General features: G+C 43.2%; 1 protein-coding gene across 3 annotated transcripts in view; it reads right to left on the bottom strand.

The window, feature by feature from the left end:
* SRPK2 (SRSF protein kinase 2) overlaps window positions 1-10,528 on the bottom strand; it is a 148,349-nt gene that overhangs the window by 86,815 nt on the left and 51,006 nt on the right. For all 3 annotated transcript variants that reach the window (XR_001515750.1, XM_006774891.2, XM_015571221.1), the window contains exon 2: window positions 918-1,069. Coding sequence is in view for 2 of the 3 variants with exons in the window: in XM_006774891.2 (XP_006774954.1) it covers window positions 918-1,069 (152 nt within the window). In the remaining variant the exon portion in view is untranslated. The remainder of the gene's footprint in view (window positions 1-917; window positions 1,070-10,528) is intronic.

Here is a 10,528-nt window from a genome sequence, read left to right as displayed (position 1 = left end):
CCGGCCTGCACCCTCTCCAATCCAGGACCCCTCGGGGATGTCTGACTGCCTCTCGCAATCCGGGACCGCTGGCTCCTAACCGCTCACCTGCCTGATTGCCCCTAACCACCCCTGCCTGCCTGCCTGATCGCCCCTAACTGCTCCCCTGCTGGCTTGATCGACCCTAACTGCCTCTGCCTCACCCCACACCTGGGACCCAGGATTCCCTCTTCCAGCCAGTCGCAGGCACCTGGGACATGGGCTTCCCTCCCTCTGACCGGCTGCAGGCACTCAGGTCCCGGGCCAGCTTCACCTGGGCCATAGCCACAGGAGCCAGGGACCACAGGGTGGATGGCTTGTCCCTCTCCTGGGCCGCAAGAGCAGGCACAGCCGTTGGCGCCCGGGACTGTGGGGAAGGTGGCTTGTCCCTCTCCTGGGCCGCAGGTACAGACACAGCTGCTGGCACCTAAGATCACGGGGCGGGTGGCTTATCCCTCTCCTGGGCGGCAGTCTGGCTGGTCTCCATTCCTCTCTCGTGAGCTCATTTGTGCCTGACTGGTCCCCGTTCCTCTCTCCCCAGTGTTGAGTGTCTGAGCCATTACGGTGTGATGGCATGAGGGCGTGACAACCATTTGTACATTAGCTCTTTATTATATCGGATTGTCCAGCTCTAATTCTATGATCACATTCCAATCCTCTTGAACGTACCCAGATTATGCATGTACATATTATGTATATTTTCTATCTCTTACAATTTTCCTTCTGCTATTGCTTACATTTTCTGGGATCATTCTATATTTAATGATCTAAGAATTTAAAACAACAATGACACTAAGAGGCTAATTTAATAAAGACCAAACAATCTGCATCATTAACCCCTCTTGTCTATTCCCCAAAACAAATTATGTGATGGCTCAGTGGGAAGGCAAGCACGGCACCTTTGCAGTAGTCTGCGGGGTCCTCCTGCTCCTCATCGTCTGAACCCAGGATCTCCTCCTCTGGCTCTGGGGGCGTGGGGTCTGGCAAAGGTGGCGGTGGTGGTGGAGGTGGTGGTGGAGGAACTAAGGGAGCTTTCTGTTGAGGCTCCGGCCTGAAACAGCAGAAGGAAAATTCGTACTTATTTAGAAGTAAATCTTGCATTGTGGATATTCTTGAAAGTTTCTTAATATGGAAAAAAACAGAACTTGTCATACGCTAAAAAGAAATGATGAGTAACGTCACTGCCTCCATTTTAACTGAATTCAAGTGATGTTTCAACATACAGGCCAGGAGGGAAGACTATCCTTAATATCCAAGGCATATTCTTGCAGGCACATTTTCACCCAGAGCTTTAATATTTTTTAATTCATGACAATATTATAAAATACAAGTGAAATAAAAGAGTGCTTCCCCATGATATACAAACACATCCCACAGAGATTATAAAAAGACATGTGAAAGTAGTCCTGCACTTATAAAGGGGCTTATTTTCCATTATTTTAAAATCAGAGTTTCTTTTCCCACAGAAATAGTAGGAGTATGATTAGATATCCTGGATAGCTCACTAAAGGTGGCTAAAATAACCTGGCCTATTTGGCTCAGTGGTTGAGAATCAACCTATGAACCAGGTCACCGGTCCAATCCGGTCAGGGCACATGCCGGGTTGTGGGCTAGATCCCAAGTAGGGGGCGTGCAGAAGGCAGCCAATCAATGATTCTCTCACATCACTGATGTTTCTCTCTCTCTCCCTCTCTAGAATCCTCCTCCCTCCTCCCCTCCCCCATCTCTGAAAAGCAATGGAAAAAATATCCTCATGAGAGGATTAACCAAGTAATAGTATTCTTTACCCATTTAGTGAGTTGCCCATGTCGCTTAACAAAATTCCCAGACCATCTTGTCTCAGCGAGCAGGCACTTATCCCACCAGTGAGGGCTACAATGAACAGTCAGGAAAAAGCTCCCCCCAAAGCCACATGAATCAAGTCAAAGGGATCAGTCAGGGTACCTTGAAGTGCACAGGAAGTTGAGTAATGTTGATGCAATATTTCAACTGGTTATCAAAACATCTAGAACTGTGCTGTCCAACACAGGAGCCACTGGCCACATGTGGGTACTGAGCAACTGAAATGTGGCTAGTCCCAATTGAGATATGCTCTAAGTGTAAAATGTGTACTGAATTTCTAAGAAAAAATGCAAAATTTTATTAATAATTTTATATGTATTATATGTTAAAAATAATCTTCTAGATATAATAGAATATCTTATTAAATTTTAATTCACCTGATTCTTTTTACTTTTGTTAATGTGGCTACTAGAATACTCTGGAGGCTCACACTATACTTCTGGATAGCACTACTCTAGCCTCTTCAGATCCACCGATACAAAAGGAAAAGCTTGGCCTCAGAAGTCGGAGACACCTGGTCACACCAGTGATGATTATTTTTTCCAAGGCTTCTCCTATTAATCTTCTTCACATCCGTTATCGTCAACTCTCAAATCACTCAATTCATCCTAGTAAGATTCAATACAATGTAATTGTCAAGTGTTATAATCCCAATCACCTATCCATCCTTGTTACTGCCGACCACACAGGAGAAACATAGTAGATTTGTGTTAGGGAATATGTATGCAAGAGAGAACAATGCCACACCACCTTCAAGGCTGGCTTCTTCAAAGTGGTTTCTGGGAGCTTCTATAGTACTTCAAAGCCTGATTAAATCTCAACTGTTTAAAAATCAAGAGGTGACAGGTTATCTTACCAAGTACGTACTCATAAAATATATTTAATCAATCTTTTTAAGAAGTTATCTTATGTAAGAATTACTAAAAGCATTTAAGACATCATAGGAGGAGAACCCACAAATATTTTTTTACAAGGGTGCCAACACAATTAAATGGTGAAAGACTAGTCTTTTCAACTGTACTGGGAAAAATGTGTATCAGTATGCAAACAACTAAAATTGTAACCCTATCTCTCTCTCTCTCTCTCTCACACACACACACACACACACACACACACACACTCACACACACACACATTTTCGGGGTTGGGGAGAGAGAAACAAACATCGACCTCCTGCTCCACCCATCCACGCATTCACTGGCTTACACCTGCAACCTTGGCTCATCAGGTCGATGCTCCAACCAACTGAGCACACATACATACTGATTCAAAAATTAGTTCAAGACCTAAATAAAGGAATAGAAACTATAAACCTTGCAGGAAAAAAAAAACACGTAAGTAAACTTTCATCACTTTATAAGTTAGACCAGTGGTCTGCAAACTGTGGATCGAAAGCCACATGCGGCTCTTTGGCCCCTTGAGTGTGGCTCTTCCACAAAATAACACGTGTGGGCGTGCACATACAGTGCGATTGAAACTTCGTGCCCATGCACAGAAGTCGGTATTTTGTGAAAGAGCCCCACTCAAGGGGCCAAAGAGCCGCGTGTGGCTCGCGAGCCGCAGTTTGCCAACCACTGGGTTAGACAATGTTTGTTAGATATGACACCAAAAGCATGAGCAATTTAAAAAGATATAATCTAGTCCAGCCAGCTTCACTCAGTGGTTGAAAGGTGATCCATGAACCTAGAGGTCATGGTTTGATTCCTGTTCAGAAAACATGCCTGGGTTGCGGGCTTGATCCCCAGTAGGGGGCATGCACGCAGCAGAGGATCAATGATTCTCTCTCATCATTGATGTTTTTAATTCTCCCTCCCTCTGCCTTACTCTCTGACATCAATAAAGATATATTAAAATATATAAAAATTAAAAATAAAGATACAAAACTAGATTTGATCAAAATTATGAACTTCTGTGCTCCAAAGGGCATCATCAAGAAAGAAAGACAGCCTGGACTGTGTGACTCATTGGGTGAGTGTCAACCTATGAACTAGGAGGTCATGGTTCAATTCCCAGTCAGGGCACATGGCCCGTTTTCAGGCTTGATCCCCAGTGGGGAGCAGCCAATCAATGATTCTCTCTCGTCACTGATGTTACTATTTCTCTCTCCATCTCCCTTCCTCTCTGAAATCAATAAAAAAAAATAGTAAAGGCAGACCACAGAATGGAAGAAAATATCTGCAAATCATACAATAAGGAACTTGTATCTAGAATATAAAAAGAACTCTTACAATTAAAAAAAAAATTTAAAAATTTTAAAAGGACTATAATAGATGTTTCCCCAAAGAAGATATACAAATGACCAATAAGCACATGAAAAGATGTTCCATATCATTAGTCATTAGGGAAATGGAAATCAGTGATGAGACACCACTGTCAAGAATGAAGAAATTGGAACCCTCATACGTCATAGCAAGGTGTAATGTGATATTACTCTTTTGGAATATCTTGCAGCTCCTAAAAAGTATGAATTCCAAGGTACCATATGACCCAATTCCATTTAGAGCAGTGGTTCTCAACCTTGGCTGCACATTAGAATCACCTGGAATCTTTTTAAAATCCTGATTTCTGGGCCTCCTCCTCCGGAAATTCTGTTTCTTTGTTATTAATGTTGTGGCCCCACCCCATAACATAGAAACAGAATTTCCAGAGGATGAGGCTCAGAAATCAGGATTTAAAAAGATTCCCAGGTGATTCTAATGTGCAGCCAAGGTTGAGAACCACTGATTTATAGGTGTATATACCCAAAAGAAGAGAAAACATACAATGTGGGCAAAAGTAGATTTATAGTTTTGAGTATGCGAAACACAGTTTATTACTGTATTGTTATTTATTATTGTATTATTTGTCTTATTATTTTGTATCCTTACTTATGATTCATTGCTGGGGTCCAACCCCAGCGGGTCCAGGGGTCCCCAAAGGTGTGGACGGAGTCGGCGAAGAAGGAATGACACGGAGACAACGTTCAGTTGATCAGTAGCCTTGCCAGGATCTCTAGCCACAATCTCTAGCCAAGTTCTGTGTCCATGTTCTCCAGGTTCTCCAGCCAGCCAGGTTCAGTCACCAGGTTCTAGTCAGGTTCTCTTGCCATGTTCTATCCAGGTTCTGTAGCCACGTTCTAGCTTAAGCATGATTGTTCGTAGTTAAAGAGATTAATTACCCGCCTGGCACTTAGTGAAGGGGTTTTATTCCCTCCCTGACTTCAGGGGGAAATCTCTACCAGGGGAAACAACCTTTCTCGGAGAGGTGACCTTGGTTAAAACACATAGCGCCAAGAAGGTGAGCAAATATATTAAGAACAATATGCCATATATGCCAGGTCCCTTGAAACAGCAAGGATGGACCGGCTCCCGGCAATTCATCTTTTAGTAATGTCTTTTTCGGTTCAAACAACTGTAAACCTACTTTTGCTACCCTTATGTTCCTACAAACTGTTGTGCAAAAATATTCATAGCAACATTATTCGTAACAGACATAAAGCAGAAACAACCCAAATATGCAACAACTGATAAAAGTAGCATATCCTTGCAATGCATTATTATTCAGCAATAAAAAGGAATGAAGTACTGATCCATGCTACAACATGGATCACCCTTGAAAACATGCTAAGTGAAAATGCCAGTCATAAAAGACCACATTATATGATTCCATTTTATATTGAAACTAGAGGCCCGGGGCACGAAATTTGTGCAAGGGGGGGGCGGAGGGTGAGAAGGGGTGTTCCTCAGCCCAAGCCTTCACCTTCTCCAATCTGGGACCACTCGGAGGATGTCCCACTGCCCACCAGGATCAGGTCTAAACGGGCAGTCAGGCATCCCTCTCACAATCCAGGACTGCTGGCTCCCAACCGCTCACCTGCCTGCCTGTCTGATTGCCCCTATCCACTTCTGCCTGCCAGCCTGATTGACGCCTAACTGCTCCCCTGAACGGCCCAATCGCCCTCAACTGCCCTCCCCTGCTGGCCTGGTCAGCCCAACTGCCCTGGTCCCCTCAACTGCTCTCCCTCCGTGAAGGCCCGATTCCCCCCAACTGCCCTTCCCTGCCAGCCATTTTGTGGTGGCCATCTTATGTGAGGGGGTGAGGGTCAATTTGCATATTTCCTCTTTATCACATAGGAGTAGAGGCCTGATGCACAAAATTCGTGCAAGAAAGGCCTTCCTTCCCCCAGCTGCCAGCACCGGCTTCCCTCTGGCACTCGGGACTCGGGCTTCCCACACAGCCCCGGCTTCATCCTGAAGGACATCCAGTCTAATTAGTATATTACGCTTTTATTATTATAGATGTTCAGAATTGGCAAACTTATAGAGACAGAATAAATCAGTGCTTGCTTAGGGCTGGCGTTATGAGAAAAAAGGAGAGAAATGGAGTGGCTATTAATAGGTACAGGGTTTCTTTAAGAGAGATAAAAATGTTCTAATGTGGTGAAGGTTACAAAACATCATGAACATACTAAAAAAAGCACTGTACACTTTAAACATGTAAGTTGTATGGTAAGTGGATGATACCTCAAAAGGCTGTTTTTAAAAAGCAAAAGCCTATACAACTATGTTATTTTAATGTCCACTTAAAACCTTTATAAAGTATATGTTTCCAAGAAAAAAACAGAAATATCTACATTTAGATTTAAGCAATCTATATGCATAGAGTCTCCCTTAAAACTGTCTCAACCATATTCACAGTGGAAGTAGTATGTAGTTCTGTAAAAAGCAGACTGACAAACTAATTAACCAAAGTTTATACAAGGCACGAGTTTCAGAATATGTTCTCAGGTAACAAGAAATATACCACCTCAACTACTGGAATGAAAAATTTAGAAAGAGAAACTCCAACTAGTTGTTTATATTTTTCACAAAGACCTATATTTATTTTATCCCCCATAAAACACAACTAATCAATACCCCAAATAGGGCTAGCATAAAATTGCAATTTAAAAAAGACCACAAAATATTTTTCTTTAAATAATTATTACTAAGACTATCATTCTTATCTACTTCATACTGTATCTCTGGTATACATTTACTCTATCAAAAAAGGGAGGAAAACCTAAATAACCCTAACAAAATGCATGCATCATCGGCTCTAAATTGCCATGGCAGCCGAATGGGAGTTCTGATTCCCTTCCAGCTGCTATTTCTTTCAAGCAGAGAAAAGGACACGTAAACTTCACATTTGGCAGGGGAAAAAGTCCTTTCCTTTATTAACAGCCTAAATGGCAACTGACACAAATTCATTCATTCAATTAATATTTAACCAAAATGAAAAGAAAAGGAGTTCCAACTGAATCACTTCAGGTAGTATTTTAGGGACATTCATATAAACTAATTTCTTTTTTATTTCTTCCACATATCCACCACTTCATCTAGAACTCACTCTCTTTCTCCCTCCCTTCCTCCCTCCTTGTCCCCCATCTTGATGGTAACTGTTAATCTGGGAAATATATAATCTGGCATTTCTACTTAAGGATAGAATCAATTAATTAATATATACTCTCTCTCAAAAGGCTTGCTATAACACTAGGTACAGCCACACAGCTAGGGAGGGAAAAGTCATAATGATTTTTTGCATTCCTTTCTAATGAAAAGAGAATTTCCAAATTTTGTGTAAATCAAACCTAAATGTGCAGTGTCTGCTTGCGGCAGGCAAAGTTCTAAAATGAACCCCAATGATCCTCGCCCTGTATAATTAATTCCCTGTTCTTCTGAGTGTGGGTAGACCAGACCCTGTGAATGTCATATCACTCTCATAATTATAGTGTTATATCGCAAAAGGGCAGCTACACTGGGTGAGCCTGACCTAACCACATAAACCTTTTAAAAACAGGGCATTTTCTCAGACTGGTGACAGAAGTCAGAGAGATGTGCTCCAGCTCGCCTGGATGAAAGCAAACACCCATGTGTGAACTGCCCATTCATTAGGACCACAGAGCACGTTGGCTCTAGGAGTGGGAAAGGGCCCCAGACAACAGCTAAGGACAGCAAGGACTTAAATTTTTTTTATTGTATTTATTGATATGATAGCGAGAGAAAGGGAGAAAGGAGGGAGGGAAGGGAGAAAAAGAAAGTAAATTTGTTGTTCCACTTACTTATGCATTCATTGGTTGCTTCTTTTATCTACCCTTGCCGGACAAAGAACCCACAACCTTGGTATATGGGGACACTAACCAACTGAGCTACCAGGCCAGGGCTGGATAGCAAGGACTTTAATGCAAGAAATGAGTTCTGTCGATGACAGGTGATCTTGGGAGAGAGCTTTGAGCCCTAAATGAGAACTGCAGCCTCCACCATCAGCTTCATTTCTATCTAGTGAGTAAGGAGCCACATGGTGCAGCCCTAATTTCTGACCCACACAACTGTGAGATAATAAATGGGTACTGTTTTAAGCTGCTAAATGGGTGGTAATTTATTACGCAACAATAGAAAATAAATACAGATATCAAGTTCTCAATAAGTAATACAGTAGTTCGTGTTAAATTAGCAGATTCTGGCCTCAGAAGTGAGATCTTGATTTGTGTTTTTAATAATTGAATTATTCAGAGGAATTAAGAAGCTAGGTAATCAGGATTGAGAGACAAATATCTTTTGAGCACAAAAAGGTAAAAAAAAAAGTTTTTTTAAGTATTTCCCAAATTCCAACAGAATGACAGGAATTTTAGACTTTCCTAGTTTCTAAAACTGCATTGTTTTTTAGAATATGGAACACGGCCAATTAAAAGTTAGTGAAGATGTAAGTAAACCAGACCTGCTTCCCAACTGATCTACATTTTAGACAATGAACTAGCTTACTGCTTAATCTCCTAACAACACATATATGACACGGCTATATCTTATATATAATAAAAGGCTAATATGCAAATAGACCAAACGGCAGAACCACCGATCGGTATGACATGCACTGACCACCAGGAGGCATGCACGGATCATGGCTGGCACTGGCTACGGCAGGATGGTGCAGCAGGTGAGTGGGGGTGCCAGACCAAGGCGGGGCACTGGTCACTGTCATCGGGGTGAGCCTCTGGTGGTTACTGAGGATTCTTTGCTCCCACGTGTCGTGGTCCCACCCGGCACTCACACCTGCTGCCAGCGCCGCTGCCAATCACTTGGCGCTGTCAGAAGGTGCAAGCGGCAGCTGCCAGCCCCAATCGCCCCTGAGGGCTTCTCTACCTCCCACTGCTTCTGAGAGGCAATCAGGGCAGCAGCCACCGCTCGCACCCACTGACGGTGCCGGTCCTGCTCACACCTGCTGCTGAAACCAGCCCCAATAGCTCTGTACCATCAGTGGATGTGAGCAGAGCCAGCGCCATCAGCGCGTAGGAACGGCAATGGCAGGAGCAGGGCTGCCGGCAGATAGGGGACCAGGGGCCATGGAGGGAGAGGCTGGGCAGGAGTGCACAGGAGGGGCCGAGACCCACCCCTGTGCCCACCACAGCTTCTCAGCCCACAGTTCCTTTCAAGGTGCACGAATTCGTGCACTGGGCCCCTAGTATAAAAATAAAACAATGCCTTTTCTTCAGTCATGTGCCTCTCTGTAATGAAAAGGAAACCTAACACTGAATAGTGTATCCTGAAAAGGCCCAGGAAACAAACAATGTGACCAGAAGCATGAAGGCCTCAAACTGCCTGATGTGCCTGGAGACAGTAAGACATTCAGCAGCAGTGGGCTCACAAAGAAATGATCCAAGGAAACAAACAATGTGACCAGAAGCATGAAGGCTCAAACTGCCTGATGTGCCTGGAGACAGTGAGACGTTCAGCAGCAGTGGGCTCACCAAGGAATGATCCGCAGTTTCAAGGAGTTTGGGCTCTATCCTGAAGGCAAGCAGAAGCTACTGAAATGCAATTTTAGGACTAGATTTGATTTCTGTAAAGAATATATGGGACTGTTGTGAGAACGTGTAGAAAGGATATAAATAAGGCAGAAGCAGGGAAGCTAGTGAGGAGGCTAGGAAGGAGATAAGAGCCTGAACTCAGAGCCTGGTAGTTCATGTGCTGGAGGTGGGTGCTTGCCTTCTAGACTTGTGGTAGTGAGATAGTGTTATCATTAATTAGGACAGAGAACAAAGCAAGAGGAGGAGGATGGGTTTTCAGAGAAAACATAACTTCTGTTTTAAGTTGATCTGAGTTTGAGGAGTGTAGAAATACCATGGATTGATTGCTTGATATATGGAATCTATAGCTAAAAAATAGAGGTTTGAGCTGCAAATACAAGCAGAGGTCATGTGCAAGCGGCCGTTAGCCTTTCCGATCATGTTTGGGTGCCCAGGAGAAAGAAGGAATGAAATGGCCAAGGGCAGAGCCTCCTTCAGAGCCAAAGTACAAGGTTACTCACGCCGCCAACAAAATCTAGACTCCCTGGCCTAAGCTGTACAGGCAATGATTCATGTGATAAACACCAATATCGATTCATGAATTTCAAATACAGGTTTTAGAGAAATATATGTATAAAATCTCATGTAAGCCAACCTTTTACATTAGGATGAGATATACATATAAAAAGAACTAGTGCCCACTCCAAGTAGCTCCGTTGGTTTGAACATCATACCGATACACCACGGTTGCAGGTTCAATCCCTAGTCAGGGCACATACAACAATCAACCAACGAATGCATAAATAAGTGGAACCACAAAACTTTTTCTCTTTCTCTCTTCCTTCCTCTTTCTTTCTCTCTCTAAAA

This window comes from Myotis davidii, unplaced genomic scaffold (assembly GCF_000327345.1).
Source record: "Myotis davidii unplaced genomic scaffold, ASM32734v1 scaffold125, whole genome shotgun sequence".
Taxonomy (NCBI): domain Eukaryota; kingdom Metazoa; phylum Chordata; class Mammalia; order Chiroptera; family Vespertilionidae; genus Myotis; species Myotis davidii.
This window is presented reverse-complemented; position numbering and strand designations above follow the sequence as displayed.